The 22,658-nt window shown below is 44.3% G+C and overlaps 1 protein-coding gene across 1 annotated transcript in view; it reads left to right on the top strand.

The window, feature by feature from the left end:
- LOC144933773 (adhesion G protein-coupled receptor B3-like) overlaps positions 1–22,658 on the top strand; it is a 235,164-nt gene that overhangs the window by 183,901 nt on the left and 28,605 nt on the right. Inside the window, exons 16-24 of the mRNA XM_078858875.1 lie at positions 205–245; positions 3,593–3,704; positions 5,846–5,949; positions 6,704–6,806; positions 8,194–8,344; positions 11,272–11,341; positions 12,011–12,077; positions 13,918–14,003; positions 22,345–22,516. Of these exons, the coding sequence (XP_078715001.1) occupies positions 205–245; positions 3,593–3,704; positions 5,846–5,949; positions 6,704–6,806; positions 8,194–8,344; positions 11,272–11,341; positions 12,011–12,077; positions 13,918–14,003; positions 22,345–22,516 (906 nt within the window). The remainder of the gene's footprint in view (positions 1–204; positions 246–3,592; positions 3,705–5,845; positions 5,950–6,703; positions 6,807–8,193; positions 8,345–11,271; positions 11,342–12,010; positions 12,078–13,917; positions 14,004–22,344; positions 22,517–22,658) is intronic.

Genomic DNA, 22,658 nt, shown 5'->3' with positions numbered 1-22,658 from the left:
TGATGCAAAATCTATGGCTTAGTGTTAAATGAATTGTGCCCTGTGCCCTGAATTATTAATTGTGGGAGTATCTTTACAATTTTTGTGAACAGCAATGGCACGATCATGACATTTTTCCAATTTTGTTAGATTAATATTAGTTCATGCCTCGAAGAAAATAACAATTTTTAAGTGAATAAAACTGCGTGAACATTTTTGTTGCAGGGTACAAACTCATACTGTGCTTTCTGGGACCCGGTAAACATGTACGTATCCACATCGTTCACATAATTTCACATGTAAAGTTGGTGCCGTCTTGGTCAGAGGAGAAATAGGGTAGCATTCATCACCGCCTCATAGCTCTGAGACAATGGTGGAATTTTTAATGCCCATGGTGGCAGCCGCTCTCGATAAAATGACCACTGTTGACTTCCAAAAAAGTAGTACTCAGTTTTATCAACCCCAGAGTAATAGGCAGAGTTGGCCTCCTACTGCTGGTTTGAATTCACAACTTTCCAATTGTACTCACAGCGCCACCTCACCGGATACTGTTTATTTTACATTATGTACATTTAAATCATTATTATTATTAAAGTGGGAAGTGAAAATATTGATGATCAACGTTTTTTTATGGCTATATCGATTCAGCAATGGTTAGCAGGCTGGAGTGTGGACGCGAGCTGACGTAACTCCATCAGCCGCAGCTGCTGCTGCTCGTACAAATTGTGATGAATGTGATAGGCAGTGACCATTGATTCATGTTCTTAACGTTATCACGCAAAATTTGATAGTGAATATCTGATAGTTTTGGAAGTCATACCTGGATGAATAAGTCCCTAACTTTATGAAACTAGACCTTACGCATAATTGAGCATTGCTGTTCCTATATCCTTCACCTCCTGTTTCATCCGTTTAATTCGACCAGATCCTTCATCTCACAGAACTCACACAGGGCAGGAAATATATCTGAGGAACTACATTCTACTCAAGCATATGCAGATTGGTGTTGCATCAAGTACTATGTTAACAATCAAGGTAACAAAGATAAATTCGTTATGTTCCTGGATATTTGGAAATAAAATAAACTATTTTTTATCTTACCAGATAAAGGCCCACTGAGCTATATAGATTTTTTTCAGAAGCGACCTGGCCACAAATGATAGCTCAGCGATGTAAATTATCACGTGGAAATGTATATCAACCAATTACTGTAAACGCGTGATGTTGATTCTAAATGTGGAGGGAAAAACTGGAGGGCCCAGAGAAAAATCCACACGACCATGGGCAGAACATGCCAACTCTAAATATACAAGCGTCAAGGCTGGAATCGAACCCAAGACCTCCAGATATAAACATCTAACCATTTTAATTATTCGATATATCTATTTGTTCTGTGCAACTTGTGTTGCTGACTTTGATGAGGTCATTCCATGCATCCTCGGCTATACGAAGGCCTTGAATAACCAGTGCTGGTGTGCTTCATCATTTGGAGGAATATACTCGGGTGTGCAGGTTCAGAGTGCAGTGCGCCGCTCACCATTGTGTAACTTGACTTAGGGGGAAATTTGTGAATCGTTCCAGTCATCGTTTAGTATCCGGGCATTTACACTTACATGCTATGGCCTACCGCTGTGAATACCGGCCTACCGCTGTGTGAATAGCGGTGCTGCATCACTTGATGCTAAAGGGATGCAGCAGATCCGGTGCGGCATTAATGTGCACTGGGTAAGTCCTTTGCTCGGAGAGCAGCCGGTGCTCTGGGTTGCTGCCGTGCACAGCGCGGTGCGAGCGGACAACAGTGGCGCACAAAGAGCAACAAATCACGAGTGACGCACCTGCGTCCTGCGTGTCGGAGTGAGCTACCCCTCCCCCCCCCATTCGTCTCCGGGCTCTCTTGGCAGCTGTCAGCTATTCGCTCGCCTTGCGCGGTGCAGCCAGGTGTAGTGCCGATGATAACGGGCATCATGACCGTGTGGTGGAGGTTGATATTTGTGGTCGACCGGTGCCGTAGCAAGCGGAAGGAAGGACCAGGCAATGCACGAGTCTGACATTCCCTCGCCTATATTCAAATACGTCAGTGTGTAGTGCAAGACATTCCAATAGGAATCTGCCACCGTGTGCTCTGTGGGGGGCACCGCTAGCCTGGACGCTGTCATAGGAGGGCAAGGGGGGGGGGGGGTACCGCTCATCCGCTTGGCAGACTGTTGGGGGGGGGGGGGGATAGCAAAACACTCAGCTGTCCCAACAAAAATCCTTCTAGACACCAGGGTAGGTCATTTCGTGAATGAAAACAGTAAAATAGAGTTCCTGCGTAGACAGATGCTGGAGCAGTAGACGCTGGTAAAGTTCGGCACAGCATTCACAGCATTGCCTCAGCAGCGGTCTCCAACTTCTAATGCCCCATCCCTCTCATGCCCCTCTCATGATCCCTCTCTCTCAATTGTCAGTCTTGCAACGTGCAAGATGGTGGACGCTGCCCACAGCCGCTGGCGGCTGCGGTAAAGCGTGGCGGTAATCGCCAGCAATCCTGGCAATGGCGCGTTCGTTCTTTTAAATTTCCCCTAACCACACGCAAGCATTATTTGCTTGCCAAGAATCCCGTAAACTACACGAAATTGATATGAGTTCCCGCATGTAGTCAACGTATACTAGGCAGTGGAGGGATCTCGTGTGGCCCTCCCCAAAGCGCATCATCGCCTTTGTCTCGACAACGGCAAGCGCCGTGCGGTTTTTAGCCTCCGCTGCTGAGCGCTGACCTCATTTCCATGGAGGGAGGTGTGAAACTGCACACCAAATACCGTGCACGGTTTGTTACTGACAAACGCTTTTTTTTGGTTTGGAGAAAACTCTTGAAAGTGATTACAAGCACGGATGCAGTCAAGTCTCACGGCGCAAGCATGCTTGGTGTACAAATATTGCGCTTTAAATCTTGAGTCATCGGCGAACTCATCCTCCTTGTGGATGGAGATGTTGAAATCAGTCCCACCTCGAGTCAGCGGTGGTGTCCAGACTCATGAACTGGCCTCTGCCATCAGAATGTAGAGTTTACACCTCTGGCCAAGGGGCCACCAATGGAGATGGGCAGTGCCGTGGGGGTGGCTTGGCAGACGAAGTGGGGTGCCACCATGTTGAGATGTGAACTACCTCGCCTGGTATACAGGAGGTCGTGGGTTCGATCCCGACCATGATGCCTGCTGTATATTTGGAATTTGCGTGTCTGTCTCCCTGTGGTCGCATGGATTTTTCTCTGAGTCCTTTGGTTTTTCCCTCCACATTTATAAATATGCGTTGAGAGTATTTGGCTGCTATAAATTTCCACATGATAAGCCACTTCCTTGTGCTATCATTTGTGGCCAGGTCACTTCTGAAAAAAGCAGCTACATAGCTCAGTGGGCCTTACCTGGTAAAATAAACATAGTTTAATAGTTTTATTTTAGTCTCGTCACTTTTACGTCATCTAACGTTCGGTAGCTGTCACTCTAACTTACACGCAGTGAGATAATTGCCATGTAATGTGAGTTTGTGAGGTTTTTTTTTACTCTTGGTTCTACACTTTGACACACATGACAGATATTATGTTTGTCTTTGTTTTCCTGTCCCTGTTGCTCTAAAGTGGATGGAGTGGTGCTGGGTGTAAGACCATGTTCAGCGATGCTTTCAGAACCAAGTGCCGTTGCGAGCATTTCTCAAGCTTCACTATTTTGGCGCAGCCGGGCTTTAAAACGGTAAGCTCACCGTTGCATCGTATTCACGCTTTAACGTTACTGGGTAAAAATTTTCACGGAATTTTTTTCAGCATGATGAGGCATTGCAGCGGTTTGATGTTGCTTTATTGATCAAATCAACATAACGTTTGTGACTTTTTGTATTGGTAAAATATGTTAAACAATTATTATTTTGCCACGTAAGGCCCATTGAGCTATATAGCTCTTTTTCAGAAGCGACCTCACCACAAATGATAGCTCAACGAAGTGCCTTATCATATAGAAATTTATAGCAGCCAAATACTCTAAACTATTATTCTAAATGAAGAGGGAAAAACCAGAGGACCCGGAGAAAACTCCACGCGACCACGAGGAAAACATTATAACTTCAAATATACAGGCGTCAGGGTCAGGATCGAACCCACGACCTCCTGTACACCGAGCAAGGTAGTTAACATCTCCTAGCCACCCTGGTTATGAATATATGGCAAGTTAGCGCAGTGGTGAGGGCCAAGTTTTGATTTCCAATTCTGGCACCTTTCTGCGTGGAGTTTGTATGTTCTCCCCCTGTCCTGCAATGAGTTTACTCTGGGTTGTCTGCTTTGCTGCCATAGCTACATCAAATATATATAATATAAGTAGTATTGGCAAAACATCTCAATGCTGAAATATCCTGCAAATTACTCAATTGGAATTACAGCAGCGACATCGCACCTTACTGGGAAAACTTGGCGGGAACCTAAAGCACATGGGACTTTATAATCAGAATCTCTAGCAGAATCTGTATTTAAATCCAGAGATGAACGGTATCGTCTCCTAGCACGGCAGTGGAGACATCTCTGCACATTTCTGAAATCCCTCCTCCGTATACACAACAGTGTAATTGAGTGCTCCACAGTTGGACAATCGTCAGGTCATATACGGTGGGTAAAGCGTGAGTACTCCCACTAGTGGAGGCACTTCCTTCAGCAGTGTCATGAACAAGCAGTTACAGGGCTGCGCCTTTACCACCCTGTTTACGAGGTCAATCGTTATTGCACCAGCTCTGCCTCTTCCTCCCATATTCCCAACAAAGTCACATCACGATTTCACGCATTTGTAGAGGAGTATTTTGAGTAACCGTGAGGGGGTGAACAGAAGGAGGTGCGAAGCGGGTTGCCAGTCAAAGATGACGTCATGTCACGAGTGGTGTAAGCGGTACCTTTGGGAACAAAGGCGGGTCCGAGCTCGGGGGAGGAGCCGCCGAAGGGGTACTTAAGGGGGACCGTTACGAAGGCGGCGTCGTTGTGGGGAGCCAGGGCAAGGATTGGCTGCAAGGTGTCTTTCCCTCCTCGTTGCCGGGCAGTGTTGGCTGAACCCCCGTCCGGGCAGACGAGTGGGAGAGCCAAGAGGATAGCCGAGAGTCGGGTTCCGAGTATTCGGTAAGGATCGGCTGAGAGAGGGTTTCTCTCTCCTCGTTGAGCCTAGACTGTTGAGTGGAACAGTGTTTAACGGAAACAGCCCTTATATAGTATTCCTCGTCTCCGCGTGGTTCTAATGCACAACACATTTATTGCACCGTTAAAATGTCAGTTAATAATAATTAACATTTGTCAGGCAGATTTCATCCGTGGATCCCAATGCGCCGGTTGGCACCAGTGTTACTGTGATAATTTACATAACAAAGTCCCAGTAAAAACATGCACAAATGAAACATGTTCATTCAATGCTTGTTTGCACATTGGCATTTGGGGCACGTGAAATCTCATCGTCAACTTTCACGACGCATTTATCACGAGCAATCTTTCATGGCTAAACGAAGACCTTTCCTTGATGTCAGAGTTGCCTTTGGTCCAGTGCAATTTCATTTAATCTCACTCCCAGCAGCTCATTGATTTATGGAAAAATGTAAGTTGGCTCATACGTTTCCTGAATATTGGCTGCCATTATTTATCGCTGGCCTTTCTTTTAAGATGAATAATATGCATTTCACAAAACATGTCCGATTGTTTCACCTAATGCACTCTCGAGTAATTATGAGTGCCTGTTTATTGCTTTGTTTGTTTTTCATTAATGCTTTTACTGGAGAAAATCAGGGATTGAAAGCAAGGACCAACCATTTAATGAATTCACCCCACCTCACGTTTTGTCCCCCTCCTTGTTTTATTTTATTTCCTTCCCAGAAGATTAATCGCAGCAGGTCGCTGTCACTGACCCTCATCGTCGGATGCAGCTTTTCCTCCCTGGCACTCATTCTGCTCATGATCGTTCACTTTACCTTCTGGAGGTACCTTCTTTTAAATCCACTACTTTTCTCGCGTTAACTGACATTCTACGCTTGATCTTTGCTATTAACTGTAGCACAAAATTGTACATTTTGTTGTTTATCGTAGATTCAATTATTCCACCTCCCATAGACGAAAGACAGTTTGCTATATGTCAGTTATTCAGAGGTGGGAAGATTGTGCTGTGCCCTAAGAACATTAAGAATTCACGCCCCCCCCCCCCCACAATGCTAGCACACGGTGCGGTTGGTAATTCATATAAACCTATTCAGTGCTGCACAAATGTATAGCGCTGCGGTGCCTTGCAGGAGGTCGTGAGTTCGACCCCGACCCTGATGCCTGCTGTATATTTGGAGTTTACATGTTCTCCCCATGGTCGTATATTTTTCTCAGGGTCCTCTGATTTTTCCCTCCAAATTTAGAAACATGCTGTTACAGTATTTGGCTGCTGTAAATTTCCACATGATAAGCCACTTCATTGAGCTATCATTTGTGGCCAGGTCGCTTTTGAAAAAGAGCAATATAGCTCAGTGGGCATTACTTGGTAAAATTAAAAATATCTTAGTTTATATAGAAATATACATATATATTATGGACTATTGTCTCTTATAGGATGCTCAACGCAGCACTCTTTCACTCACTAATGAATCACATGTTTGCGTATCTTTTGGGTTGGTTTTAATGGTTGTGGCCAAAGTGGATGGGGTGACTGAATAATAATATTACAATGATATTAATTTATTTGTGTGAGTCCAGGTCTGTCAAATCCGACCGCAGCCTGCTGCTCTTCAACTTCTGCATTTCAATAATATCCTCCAATATATTGATTCTGATTGGAGAGACGCAAACCTACAACAAGGTGCGTAATATTAAATGATTTTGAATAATGAAAATAACATGTTTCAATCAACCATCTTGTTGTAAATTTTTAAATATAGAAATTGTATTTCCTATTATGAAAAAATAACGGAAGATATTACCATGATGACGAAATGCAATTCATGGCCTGGAACACATCGGGAGAATTAAATATTGATTCGAGAATTAACTTTAATGGCAATAAGCTGCTAGGTTAATACATTTTGACTGATACTTGAATTAAGTTGTCATTTTTAATTTGGGGATTAAGAGGCGCCAAATGTTAAAACATTACACGGATTTATGTATTCCGCTGTTTAGCGATATGTTGATATACATAAATCAACGACTAAATAATAATCATTACACTGTAAACTATTGATAATCTGGGGTAATGGAGGAAGGATGGCGTGCATAAAACAAAAGCATGGATAATGCAAAACATACGTAAACTAAAGTATAAAATATGTTTGTGTTTATCCCTGTAGAATGGTCATGATGATGTATAATGTTTTGTCTGTTTTTATAGTTTCTTAAAGTTATTGGCTTATTTGTGGACACGTGTTCAGTCCTTTATCATTGACCCTCGACCAGTGAGCAGCAGGTGAATGAGCACAGTTCTTGATGGTGCCACGGTGGCGAGATGTTAACTACCTCGCCTGGTATACAGGAGGTGGTGGGTTCGATCCTGACCTTGACGCCTGCTGTTCTCTCCGTGGTCGCGTGGGTTTTTTCCGGGTCCGGTTTTTTCCCTCTACAATTTGAATCAACGTGCGTTTGTAGTATTTGGCTGCTATCATTTCCACGCGATAAGCCACTTTGTTGAGCTATAATTTGTGGCCATATCGCTTATGAAAAAAGCTATGTAGCTCAGTGGGGCATATATGGTAAGATAAAAAAAAAGTGTAAGAGTTTAGTTCTGCAATCTGGATAATCTGCCTGCGAATAATAAAGAGTCACCTGTGTGGAGAGTAATAGCACAGATTTAATGTATTTCTCAATCGTACAACTTAGCGTTATATATTGTTACAAGTTTTAACTTCACATGCCATCTCTTTCCACACAATTTACTGCACAAGATGGACATGTATAATTATTTATTAATTTATTTCGGTGGCCGTCTGGCAAACCCCGAATTGAGGCTTCCCTTTGTGAGAGGCGTTACGGTATTCAGTGAGTCCTGTCAAAAGAAGCCTTTACATTTACTTTGAAAAGGAACGATTAGAAGCAGCATTGGCCATGGTGTCATCATGGCCAATGCTTTTGATGCCTAATGTAATGGCTGTATGTTAAAAGATGCTTTAACCATTGCAATTCCATCAGATTATAAGATACTTTTTTTACAAATAAAGGTCGTTTTACGTCCACGAAATGTCTGCACCTGGCAGGTGACGTGCACCGTCGTGGCAGTGTTCCTGCATTTCTTCTTCCTCGCCTCCTTCTGCTGGGTGCTCACGGAGGCCTGGCAGTCCTTCATGGCAGTGCGCGGGGTGTCCATGAAGAGGATCGTGCGCAAGAGATTCCTATGCCTGGGCTGGGGTACGGCACGCAGCACCTCCACTCTGAGCCAGCGTTTATTCACACCTGCCTTCCATAGCCGCATGCCTTCTTTGGCTGAACTTATTCTTTTTTATTTGAAGGAGCATCAAACGGTTCAATGATCGGGTTTGGGCATTAATTGAATTGACGATGTATCACTCACCGCCATGTCGTACGGTTTCTAGTCTTGCGCGCGATGGCAATACGTTCAGGAGCTAAACGCCAATGTCCAGGCCTGCTGGCCATGCGAGGGCTTCAGGAGAGAGTTGCCATCATGTTGCTACTCCTCCTTTAAAGGAGCGCAGACTACAGTGGTGTCACCGGTGGTACAGGGGCTCAGCGGTAGGGGAAGCGACTCGCAGTTCACATCCTGCTTGGAGGCTGATTCAGCCCATCATCCCTCCAGGGTCAACAAAATGGGTACCATATCATGGACATCCAACAGCGGTTTCCCTGTGTGTACACGAGGAATGTTCAATTTCCACCGCTGGCTCAGCTTTGCAAACGGGGCGATGAGCCGCACCTCCACATCCAAGATGTCACTTTCACTGTTTACGTTGTTTTCTTGTACACATTCATTGCATAGCCCTCCCCCTTTCTGCATGTTTACTTTCCCTATTCAGAATATACTTTCTCTTTTACTCTCAATTCACAGCCCCCCATGGCTCACAGTAAACAGGGTGGGTACACGTGCTATGGCCCCAATTAAAAAAACGCTGCCCTGTAGTACGTACATGGTTATTTATTTTGTGATATTTTACAATGATTTCTCCTCATAGTTACTCATTTTGCGATTACTCCGCGTGCCTCTTACCAACTCCCCGAGTCTCTGTGCTCTCTCATTCTGCCCTGTGTCTCTCAAACTCATCCATCAACTTCTACTGCCCCTCCCTAATGACCTTCATCCTCTCATTAACTCCTCACCATTCACAGCCCATCTCATCTCTCTTTTGCGAATATATCCTGCCAAAATCAATATCACTACATCTTCCTATTGCCTATTCCATTGTTTTTTAAAACCTATGAAATATACCTACCATTAGGGAGGGTAATATGTGCCTTCTCTATTGCTCACACATACCAGCCCTGATATATCTTCAGGTGAACATTTCACACAGTACACTTGGTAACCTACAGTCGCATCATATCCCTCCATGTGATGATTTAAAAACAGATTCTCCATTTTACCTCTAGAGAGGTAAAGTTGCAATGTTCCATTTGCTCACATTGCCTTTCAACCTTATGCTTGATGCTCTGAGCTGATCTTCTTCATTGATGATCTATACGTGTATTTCACCCTTCTCTGATTATTAATTTGTGCTGGCCTTACCAAGTGAGTTTCAACTCCTAACTATCCAAAGTCAATGAAACCTTTAAGCAACAATTTTAGTTTTTTTCTTTCATTATTTGAATATAAGTTGGGAAATTTATCAATGTGTATGATTTTTTTTGTTACGCAAACGATTGTTGGACAGCCACAGCTGGAAAACGGAAGATTACAAACACAGAGGAAATTATTGAAGGTTGATCGTGACCAAAAGGATACAATTAAGAGATGAATGGGAAGAGAATTGAGAACTTTGATTAAATTAAATTGATTATGAATGTTCCTGAATTTGTTTTCATTCGGTTATTATTTCCAACTGTGACGTGTTATAACACATTGACACTGACAAATTCAACGTAACTTGGGATGAAACATGCACAAGTGAAAAATGTGAGGTGCGTGATCAGAATTCCACTGAGAAACAAAAGGAGAAACACGCAGAAGAAGGAACAAACACAAATTATAATCAGACGTTTATTATCCGAGGAAATTACCCATTGAGCTACTGTATACAGGTTGTTTTCAAGGGTGGCTTTGCCAGCAGACAGACACAGCAGCAAGAGTTACAAATCAATAAGTAAACACGATGTAAAATATATTAAAATTAAATACTTAGAATCAATCGATCTTACAAAACAATTATGTACGTTTGCATTTGTATTGTTTGGAACCTCAATTGTGTCTATATAAAAGAGTACAGACATGGCAGTGTGGTAATCTCCAGCGAAGAGACACATTGGTTCCAAAACGTTGGAGCAGCTACATATTGACTGTTCAGGAAAGTAAGTGTGCCTGGACAGAAGGAATGATGGCCGATGGACATGACCAGTGGTGGAATGACAGCCAGAGATGAGAACGCGCTTGAGAGGGTGACCATTGGGACGAGAACATGACGAGATGTGCAGGAGTGAAAGGGATTGTAGCGTCGCGAGACCGTGAAGGATGGCGACAGCGTTAGGGAGGCATTCGTCACGAAATGATGCCCAATGATGACGGAATGAATTGGGAAGAGGTGAAAGAGCCGAAGAACAGCTTTTGCATGAAACAGTCGATAATTCTGAAAAACTACAATGTAGGTAATGAATAGTTTTACGTATCAATATGAATCTATATCAGCGATTAAAAGAAAACATTCAACACGTTCCTCAATGACACCGTTGCCTTAAACGGAAAATATGTAATAGGTGACGTTTTCGGCGATGGACATTCTTCATAGGAAATAAATTGTGAGGCCAGAGAGGTAGAGTGGGTAATAAGAGTTGGACACTGCACTTTACACCGTGGGCCAGATGAGAATCACATTTTTAAAATGTTTCCTGAAGAACAGCTTTTATACTTCGCATGTGAATATGAAGAAAAGTCATTACCTGCAGCATGAAATATTTCTATGTCTTTTTAAGGCCACTGTTATTGACAAACGTTTTAAGAATTGTTGTTCGTTGTGCTTTGCACCACTACCAACGCAACATCACCAAATAATTGTATCACCAATAAACATTTTGCATATTGATTTTCTCATCTTGTTATGATTGTTAATCTTTTCTGAAAATCTACAGACGTATTGTTCTAAGGCATCATTATTATTGTTTCCCTGTTTCAGGGCTGCCTGCTCTGGTGGTGGCCTCATCTGTGGGTTTTACAAAGTCCAACGGATATGGAACGATTCACTAGTAAGTTTCACTCTCGTGGTTTCTGTTCGTAACTCTTTACGCATGTGTGCAGCGTCTCTCCTCATTTTCATTACTGCATTAAGAACAGATAATTAGACAATTGTCTAGGACCACAGGACTCATGAATGTTTCAGAGTTTTGTGTTTTATTCAGCTCCATGCTTTGCGTGCAATGGATATGTGGTTATCTGAATGTCATAAGTCGTCAGCCTCATCCTGACGACTACATTGTTTTCTTCTATGTATTTAACAAATATACAGAGTGTTAAGACGTGCATGTCCCTAACAATAAACACATCTCAGTATATGCAGTTATCAAAGAAAATAGAATATTGCATATTTTTATACTTACATTTGTATGTATTGGTTGATATTTTTCTTCTGTACTGAACATGTTTAGGGCATCGTGTAACAATTCAGATGCAGTCAGTATTCATGTAACGCTCTAGTCCATGGGCGTGCATGTGTGTGCGTGTGTGTGCATGCGTGCGTGCATGTGTGTGCGTGTGTGCGTACGTGTGCATGTGTGTGCGCGTGCCTGCGTGTGTGCGTGTGTGTATGTGTGGAGCGGTAGTGTAGCGGTTAGCACTTTCCCCAACAGTTTGTTAAGGCTATACGGGGGATATTTGTCCTTGATTGTGTGTGCGTGCGGTCGTGTGCGTTACACCAGTTGCTGGTTGTCGCTGGAGGGTGGGCTCCTCTATTCCTTCGTTGGGCCTGCAGCAGTGGTGGTGCTGGTGAGTAGCAGTGGCCTGGGGCAGCACGCGCTTGCCAACTAGCCCAGCCAGCCTTGCCAGCGAGCTTCACCATTAAGCCTTCGTTCTAAATGAACGCAGAGCTACACAATGCTGGTCGACATGCAGGGTAGCAACGTACTGGCTATGGACGTATTGGCGGTACACGGGTGCAGAATAACACACCGGTCCCCGTAAAATAGTCTGACGTTGTCACTGTTGCCTTTCAGTGAGCTGCATCAGAAGTTGCACTTAGATTGAGCAGCTGCTTTCCCATTCGAACGTGTGGTGGTGGTGACAACACGAGTCATAATCTTTCGATGCCACCGTCCGCCAAGAAATTATTCCGGAAATGAATCGAGTAACCGTCCGACCAAGTCTCAGGCACGAGGAGTCAAATCTGCCTTTGGAACACGGAGCAGCCAAATCGTCATCAGGCTGGGTGCTATCATACGGCAACAGACTGTGAAGCTTCGTGTTCAGCTGCTCATAAACATTCGTCTTTCGACTGTTGAACATCATGAGAACTGATTTTGATGCAACACCACCTCGCAAGCTTTTCTGACCGGGTTGCGAATCGTGGGAAAATAAATTATTATTGCGAAAATTTTTCTTTTTTATATCGCGCTCCACCAGTGTACCGCTAATACATTAATTTGCTGCATGCTATATGAATCCAAGTGTCACTCTCATTACCTTTCCTGGAATGTCCTGTGTTCGAGTTTTTCTGGGAATGGGATGGATTTTGATCCAGATTTGAATTCGACCCATGGGTTCTGAGATCCACCAAGCCAATCAATGTCTCTGCTGTGTGTAGATACTGAGCTGTTGTACACAGAGCGAGGGGAGGGCCTCGGGAACACGTAATACATGGGTGTCCACGCCCACAATGTATGCACTGGCATGTGTGTGTATAGATGTAGAGTTGTCTGGACTTCACCTACGTGGCAGTGCAGCGGTTAGTGCACTGCACAACGGACACGGCAACCAAAGTTCAATTCCCACTCATGGACACCATTGGTGACGAATATATCTGATCCAGTTTTCGGCCTCCCCTAGGTCGACTCAGCCATGAATGAGTACCTGGTGCAGTGTGTAAAAATCACCACTGGGGAGACAAAGGTAGCCAGGCGTGGTTCTGGCAACTCAATTCCTTAGTGTACCACTTTGGCCTTTATAGGTGCTACTCGCAAACAGTACTTGCCCCAACAGTCGGTTCAGGCTGTACATGGGGGGTCTTTGTCTTGTCGTGTTGCCACCTGTCCTGGTTGTCCCAGGATTGTCCTCGTTTTGAGGCAGCTGCTGCCATGGGAAATCTCTAAGTCTGCCCCGGTTTTTGTCATTTAAATTACAAAACACCACGAGAGATAAAATACATTTACATGTAATTCTCTTCTATCCCATTATTGTATATGTTGAACTTATTTTGCACCATGTGTAGGATGTGCGGGGAAAGGACAACAAACTCAACACAAAAAGCAGTTCTAAAGAAATTAGTTTTCAATCTCGATAATTTAAAATTTCATAGCTCCAGTGGCTTCCCAATATCGGAAGGAAGAGCGTTCCAGGCAGCCGCAAGCGCATCTGAAAATGCGCGATGCAGTGAGCGTGCGATTGTGAGATATTTTTCCCATTATATCTACCGTTGTATACACCTCAGAGGTGGCAACCCTTGCATATTGGGTGGGGAATTCCTATATGCTTATGTCTGTAAAGGCTTATACTGTACGTCCCTACGTAGCTGTATTGTGTCTGTATATGTATGAATGTGGCCGAGGGCATATGATGCACACGTGTGTATATATGTTTAAAACAATCTCTTGCTGTTCCTGTCATTTTCCAGGTGAACATGATCTTGGGAATTGTGGTTTTCAACAAGCTGGTGGCCAAAGACGGCATTGCAGACAAAGCACTCAAGCACAGAGCAGGGTGGGTAGAGCGTCGCTACGGCAACCACCGCACATCTCTTTACCTACAGCGCTCGTGGTCTGCTTGTCGCGCACGATTTCGCCATCGGTATTTCCAGTTAATCCGTTCGTTTAATGGGTTTCGCTTTATTGCGTGCGTTATGATTCCATTTGTCGCTCGCCTATAGCCGTATTAGCGTATCCGAGATTGTACATCGTTTTTTGGCTACGCGTACCATCTCTGTTTGTTTTTCATTTCTCTTGCATTGTTCTCGGGTTTCTAAAACGTGATGCTTAATTGCTTTTACAAAATCATCTTATCAAGTGTGTGTGTGTACGTTTCACCAAATGTCACAGTGCTACTACATCATTTGTACTTCATATTACCCGTGCCCCTAAGGTGCAACATTCTGGTATTCATGCCACGATTTACCCACATGTTTGAAAAATCAAGAGTGACCCGGAAGTGACGGCAAGGTCACCCTATTATCTGAGACAACATGCAGATAAGAGGAGTGGTCGTTAAGTGGCAGCATCCTATTATCTGTGTGTCAATAAATGAGGTGATTCAGGCAGATGCACACGTGAAATATGACCCCCCATACTGCACCCCCCCACCCCCCCAACCTCTTGAGTCTCAAATCAGATAAGAGGAGTTTTATAGTAATGCTTTCTGATATCCTTCATCTGTAACATACCGTTAATCCTTGGGAATACGCTGATAACAGGAATGGCAGATCTTCTAGCCCCCCAGAGGATTATAGAACATGATGGATAGAAAGTGTTTCCTCTATATATGAAGGTGTAGCAAGGACATAATGCTCCCACACACAAGACCAATTCTGAGACATTTAAAGTTGAATTAAACATGTCGATGAATCAAAAAAAGAAAGCCTGATATGTATACGTCGCCAAATAATTTCAGATTTTTGAAAAAAAAACTGGACAGAAAATTCACGTAAAATTGCTATATTTGTTTTGTTTTGCTCAAAACATATCGTAGCCTGTCTCAGAGTATCGCGGGTGAGCGCGTTACGTTTGACTCGAACAAAATTGCGGCTCGGTAGGGCACAAAGATACAAAAAAATCATTAATTTGGCATGATCGTAGTGCCAATCCATTTTGTTTCCCGTGAACAATTCGTCTGGCGCCCTTTAACAGCTTCTGTAACTCTTATCATTCGAGAATGTTGCTAGGCTTGCACAGTTTAGGCAGGGGCCCGGCCCTAGGGGTGAGCGGTGTTGTGCGCCCGTACACAGCGGCGCTATCATGGGGGGGGTGGGGGGGTGGGCACAATCCACGTCTTGTTTTATCCCCTTAACTCAGTACCTGGGGGGAGGTGGCGTTGAATGTGAGGTTGACACGGGGAGCCATTTCTTCTTAAGCTGGCCCTGAAATTTTTGTGAAAATGGCAGTTAAAACCAACATTTATTGCCATCAGCTGTTGCACGAAGACAATGCTAAACTTCATGCCAAACAATACGTGTATGTATGGGATGTTGAACTTCTTTCACACTGTACGTAGCCAGCTGTGTTAATCGAAGGTGCGGAAAATATGATTTACGTAATGTATTCAATTCCCCTGTTATTCATCAATGGATAAAGTCGTACTTGTGTGGGTCAAATGAACAGCCACTGCCACTGTCTGCATTAGGGTTGCCACTCTTCCAGTGTAGAAGAAACCCAGGCATATTTTTGAGGTAGCCGAGGGCTGTTGTCAAACTGTACCCTGTACTGGAATAGAGTTCAACACAATACCGGTATCAGATCTCAGCACGAATCAATTCCTGCCACCCGGACACGGATGCCAATTCATGTGTACGAATTTGAGAAGTGCATGCCAGCACTCGTGATTTTTGGCAAACTGACCGAAAATAATGACAATCACGAAACACATTGAAATGACATTCAGGTGCATTTGTGCACGAGTGAGGCTCCGGTGAACCCCTGCACTTGGGTGCCGTGTTCTCTCAGTTTTTATTGCATTATTTTTTCTAAGTTATTCTTGCCTGTCAGAAATTCCAGTGAACTTCAACCTTCCTACACACGCTTTATGGCGACGGTACATTTCTCAGATTAAACTGTACAGTAGTGAAATTTGTTAAGTATTATCACACGACCAAATGTTTAGTTTTATTATGGATGGGTTGTTAAGCGTTAATTGTGCGTATTAGTTGTCATTTGAGTATACATGGAATTAAAATTTAAATATTGTCCGAATTATTCAATTGTTTGCAGCATGCCAGATATACCTCGAAACCAAAAGGGTTAACGGCTTTGAGAGGTTTCACTTTAATTTAAACCGTTGGTCTTTTAGTAATTCCTTGCTGATTTCGTCAAGGGTCATAAACCATCAGGCAAACTTCGGTCATCCTCGAGTGGATTTTGGCTAACCATCGAACAAAGATGGGCACTGCATCGCGCGATTTCAGATGTGCTGCGGCCGTCTGGAACGCTCATCCTTCCAATGTTAGGAAGCCACTGGAGTTATGCACTTTAGTCTCGATTGAAAACTAATTTATTTTTTAACTGCTTTTTGTGTTTAGTTTGTTATCACTTCCGATTAGCACGGTTGGCTACCTATGGTGCAAAAGATGTTCAACATACATACATGCTGTATTCCATTGAGGAAGTAATTAACCCTTTTTTGACAGCAGGGGGCGAGAGTACATAATCATTGCACGCTATTTAGGAGGGTGGGAACATGGCAACTCCAACAAATCTTGCGGCAAACGATACATGCATTGAATCACTTGCTCAACATTATATCATGTTAATTATACAAATTACAGACACGTGTTATGCTGATTCAACGTTATGATGATGCGCGGACTGAAACGGCTCAGGGAGATTGGGCAGTGCGATGCAGACGGATCGAGATGGATGCACAGACGTTGGCGAATACATCCTTGTAGAGCGGGAGACTGCTAGCGAGAGGAATACACTGGGACGGTCAGACTCGGTGAGGGCAATGGAAAGAACTGTTATAGAGGCAGATATGATAGTAGTTATGGAGAAAAGGATGTATATACTCTCCTGGAACCAAACATAGGCGTATTATGATTTAAGAGTAGTTCAGATAGACTTGCCGAGCGAGCTATAATAAGGCTACACTTGAAAACCTAGTTTAATCACAAGGTGGCTGCCTGGATTAGAACCCACGTCCTCAGAAGTGTTCAGTTCCTCAATATCAACTCTGAGCCCCGGGCCACCTTTGTTTAGTTGTGTTTTTATAATTCTCGTTCTTCATGATCATTTAAAGGCAAGAGAGGGCGGCCACTAAATATGATGCAAATTGACTTCGATGGAAATGCAAAACTTTTTGCATCTGTTAGTATGTATTTTATGATACACACAAATTGTTAAATAAATGTGAATTATAAGCACATATACTCTGTTATAAGCGCACAACTGTATCGATCTATGCTGAACGCTGCACTTTCCGTCGTTTTCATGCAGGGGGCGCTGCAAACCTACGTGCCCCCTGCATGAATGACGGAGGCGCATGGACAGAAGTTTGTTTACGTTGGAATCGATCTGCAGACGGCGGTCTTCTCGCACGGCCAGCAGCTCTATGTCGCCTTATCTCGATCCCGCAATCCCAGACAGGTGAAAGTCCGCATCGAACCGAGCCCCAGAAAGGCCATCTACTTAACGACGACAGAAAATTCACACGAAATGTCGTTTTCAATTAAGTCTTCCAGATGTAAAATGATATAAGCTTGCGTGAATGCGTCGTTCGTGTGCAATTTTTTTTGTAACTTTCCTGGCCGAAGGCCGTAAATAGTTGTGAGGGGCGCCATAGGCACCCCCGAACAACCCCTACTTAAACGTATATTGCTCCTACCCCGGACCTCTCATTAGCACGGAAGGCTGTGAACGGTGCAATTTTTTATATATATATACGTACTACAACACGATACACTTCTTCCAGGAATATTTCATGAGTATCAACATTTCATACTTGGTAGGATTTCACTTGCTAGAAGTGTGTGAGGGGTTGGGTTGCAACAGTGCCACTGGGTTGTGGCTGAGCTGGTCCCATAAATTATATATTTTATGCAACACATAATTAGCCATGAGATCTTCCCAGCAGGTAACCATCGCTTCCACATGTCCTTCCGGATTATACACAAGACATTTAGAGAGAAAAAACATTGAGGCATTTAAATACAAACTCCTATAGACAGGTTGGTTACACACGGTGCGAAAGAAGTTCAACGTACGTGGATAATGTTAGGAATTTCATGTCAGGACAGGGTTAGCGACATGGAAGTTTAGAATAGGACACGGTGAGAAAGCATAGTAGACATTATTGGGCAGATGAGGTTACGGTGGATGGCTGACATGTGCAGGATGGGAGAAGGGCAGGTTGCTGAGACGAGCGTGTGAGTGGCACCCAGAAGCCACAAGGTCACTGAACCTCGTCGTTTTCCTCTTCTCTCAGCAGAGCAGTTAGAGCCGTTGTTATTGTGGCTTGCAAGTTTGTGCCCCACGCAGCAGCACGAGTTGACTGCAGGCGCTATGCTGCGAAGTGTCTGTTTATGTATATGTAGATATGTGTGGGGAGCGGTAGTGTAGCGTTTGGTGCACTGCGCTACGAACCTGGCGACCCGAGTTCGGTTCCTGCTCACGGCCAACACCAGTAGAGATTATCTGAACCGGTTCTGGGGCTCCCCTAGGTCGACTCAGCCTCAAATAGGTACCTTGTGCAGTGTGTGAACGTCGCCACTAGGGAGACAATGATGGCCAGGCGTGGTGCTGGCCACGCACCCCCTCGTGTACCGTGCCGGCCTTCACAGGTGCTCGCTAACAGCACTTGCCGCAATAGTCTGTGAAGGCTATATGGGGATCTTTGTCTTTGTAGATTATGTGTACGTATGTGTACATATGTGCGACGCTTTCAACAAAGAGCAGAGCGCCAGGTGGCTCAATCACAGCAAGTTGGCACAGTTGGGAGCACAGGTAGTGCATCTGCCAGTCATCTCAGTCAGTCAACCCATGGCACCTGGGTCTGTCCCGTGATCTTCTACCAGCAGCGAGTCTTGCACATGTCGCTGATAGCCTCAAAGTGCATCCAGCCTGGCACAAGTGCTGTGGTGAAGTCACCTGTTGTTGTGGCTGTTGTTGCCGTTGTTGTTGGTGGCTTTTGTATGTGTTTTTGCGATTAAGCCATTGTCCCCACATACCGTTCGTATCAATGTGGTTAAGAGGAGCGGCGACCCACTACTCTGTCGAGTGACATTGGTATAAACGCTTGTTACAATATGAACAGCGCATTGAAAGCCCATACTGTTTTATGTACTGTTTACAAAGTGTGTTCACAAATCCACACTGAGAAACACGATGATTGACAGAGGGGTGTAAATTATATTTTAGATAGTGATTTGAGTAGAGGTACTGCAGGTAAGTAGTTTTCAGTTTTAAGGGCATAGTTTAACAAGACAACACTTTTTGTTTCTTTCGGTAAAGTCACGTAGAAAGAAAATAAATTAAATAATATAATACGACGTTTCGATTGCAACACAAGCAATCATCATCAGGTACAAATGAACGAGAAAAAGCAAACCGAGTAAACTTAGAAATATAATGCAATACAACACAGTGAGTCGGCTAACACAACAGTTAACACCCTACCGAGTTGATTACGTTCTTCCAAAGATTGCTCAATTTTAGAGAGAGACTAAACACAGACACAGAGACACATAGACAGACACATAAGCAGAGAGAGAAAACACAGAGACACACAGAGAGAGACATACATAGGCACACAGAGAAACAACATCTCTGTATCGAGGCCTTAAATAGAGAGAGAGGGGGGCAGAGAGAGAGGGGGGTAGAGAAATTAGCATGTCAATGAGAGATCTGGAGCTTTCGTGACTGGAGGCAATATTAGAGATACAAAACAGAGACACAGAGAGAGAAAATCTACTTTTTGTTTACATTACAATATGTTTATGCGAGAGCCAGGGTATTATGAAACCCCGGGGTCCCGCCCTAAGGTTCATATGAAGACTGCATCATGGCCTTTGTGGAACGTTAGAACTATCTGCAATTCTGCTTTGTTTATAATTTTCTAATGAGTAGGAATCCCTAAAAAGGCTTACCATTATCAGCAAATATACAGACAATGGAAAATTAAAATGTAACTTTTGCACCAATTCTCTCACACAGATAACATAATTTGTGGTTGATATGGTCACAGGTAATCCTCGTTAAATAAAAAAAATGCTGAAACACAGAAAACTGCTTATTTAGTTGACATGAGGCATCGTGGCTTCATAACACCACAAGTTACGTTCATGCTGTCACGACTTACGAAGGCTTAAAAAAAATCCCGCTACTTTTACCGACCCCAATCATTCTAAAACATTGGGAAATGCTTGCTTTTGCTGACACAGTGGAATCGTGGATGTGGCCAAAGTATTTCGACTTCATGACCACAAGCTACACTTCACGGCATCGCGGGGTGAGGAAAGGTTAATGGAATGGCAGGCGGCCAATGGCGAAAGAGGAGTACAGAGTTTTTATCTCATGTACTCAGTGGCGGCCGGTGGGTAAATGGATTGGTGTGGCACGGAACCCCATGGGTGGGAGGGGGTGGTGAGGGGGAAGCAGGGGCAGAGGAAGGTGGGCGAGAGAAGAGGGTTGCATGCATCCTGCTGATGTACTTAAGTGTGGTAACCAACAAGGACTAGCGCAGCGAGGGTGAGCACCACGTTTTGTGTGCGCCTTCGTTGCTCAGATGAATACCAATGAAACACCTGCACCCACTATAGCTGCTGTATTGTCACTTATAACGATCACAGTGAAATTGATTGACAGGGGCTGGCCCCATAACAGCGTGGTTGTGTAATCACCTCGCTCATGTTTCACCGACACTCGCTTGCAAACGAATTTATTTAAATTTCGGTTCATTTGTTGTCCTGCCCCGCACCTCCGATTCGCACGGTTGGCTACGAACGGTGCGAAATGAGTTCAACTTCCGTACATACGGCCTACCGGCAGTTGCAAGCAGTTGTGAAACTACGCTTTGTCTTGTGTTACATGTAAAATCATATGCTGTTTATGAACTTTCAAATGTGCAAGCTTTGTTGAAATTTTTGCATTTTCCTTCTATAGTGGGGCCAGCCCAGGGTTTGCCACCTAGCCGGGTTTGACCGGATACAGCCCGACAAGCAGAGTCTGTGTTCAGGCGACAGGAATTGATTTGTACCAAGATTTGGCACCGCAATTGTGTTGAACTTTGTCACGATTTACTGCGCAGTGTTGAAAATAGACCCTGAGTGCAGACCTCGGGATAGGTCTGGGTTTAGCCTATGGTGGAAAAGGTGGCAACCCTCACCAGAATGGACCAGCTGCTTCTTCAGCCTATACAGCACTGCATGTGAATATCATGAAAGGGACAACCTTTTGTGCAGAGAGAAAAAAGCAATTCAAGTGAAAAGTACGGTCATCTTTGTTCGTTTTTTTGTGTGCACGCGTGCGTTGCGGTTCGCGCGTTGCGGTTCGCGCGCTGCGCTACGAATCCGGTGGCCTGAGTCCGATTCCCGCTCACGGCCAACACTTGTGATAAAGGCCGTAATTATAGTATATATTGGGGGACACACATTCCCCCCAATATTTAACTATGCTCAAAATGTCCCCCCCCCAATATATTGCTATAAAAAAATAATTGCTATGCTATGTAAATAAAAATAATTTGCTAAACCATGGCCACAATATCTGGACTTGTCTTCATATAAATCAATGCGTAGATTTCTGTTCATATGATTGTGGTTATGGTTGTATTTTATTAATCCCTAATCTCTGCCATTACATACAATGAAACAAGAAATGGTAAAAAAGTAAAAACAGAGCAATGTAATACAATACACTATTAGACATTGTAAAACATAAATAAAAAGTCCATCCCATGTGTTTGTGAATTTTTTTTTATTTTAGGCAGGAAATTTGTTTTCAAATGTAGATATTTTTCTGAATTGGGACCCCCAGATACCCTGGGAGATTTGGTCTCCCCCCCAATGTTGACTCCATGGCTACGGCCTTGCTTGTGATGATTATCTGAACCGGTCCTGGCTTTCCTCTAGATCGACTCAGCCTCAAATGAGTACCTGGTACGTTGTCTAAACATCGCCACTAGAGAGACAAAGGCGGCCAGGCGTGGTGCTGGCCACCCACCCCCTCGTCTGCCGTTCTGGCCTGCATAGGTGCTGCTCGCTCACAGCACTTGCCCCTACAGTTTATTAAGGCTACACGGGGTGGATCTTTGCGTTGTGTTCCGAACGTCCTTGCGTCGCAATTTTTTGCTCAATTGTCTCTCCCCCCCACCACCCCTTCGTTACCTCGGCGCCCGTGCGCAGGGCGTCGCTATGGAGCTCCTGCGTGGTGCTGCCGCTGCTCGCCCTCACGTGGATGTGCGCTGTGCTCGCCATCACCGACCCGCGCTCCTTCCTCTTCCCCGTCCTCTTCTGCGTCTTCAACTCGCTGCAGGGTTTGGTCATCTTTGTCGTCAACTGCATCCTCAAAAAGGAGGCAAGTGGCGGTCGCTCCCACGGGTCAACCTCCCCACCCCCCCCCAAAACAAATGGGGAGGCCAATCGGCTGTGGCCGCCCGCCGTGCGGAACGTCGGGACTAACGTCGGGCCAACGTCGTTGCGTGTTTGCTGGGAAATTG

This window comes from Lampetra fluviatilis, chromosome 8 (assembly GCF_964198595.1).
Source record: "Lampetra fluviatilis chromosome 8, kcLamFluv1.1, whole genome shotgun sequence".
In the NCBI taxonomy this organism is placed as follows: Eukaryota; Metazoa; Chordata; class Hyperoartia; order Petromyzontiformes; family Petromyzontidae; genus Lampetra; species Lampetra fluviatilis.
The sequence above is the reverse complement of the archived record's forward strand: the minus strand, read 5'-3'. Positions and strand labels throughout refer to the sequence as shown.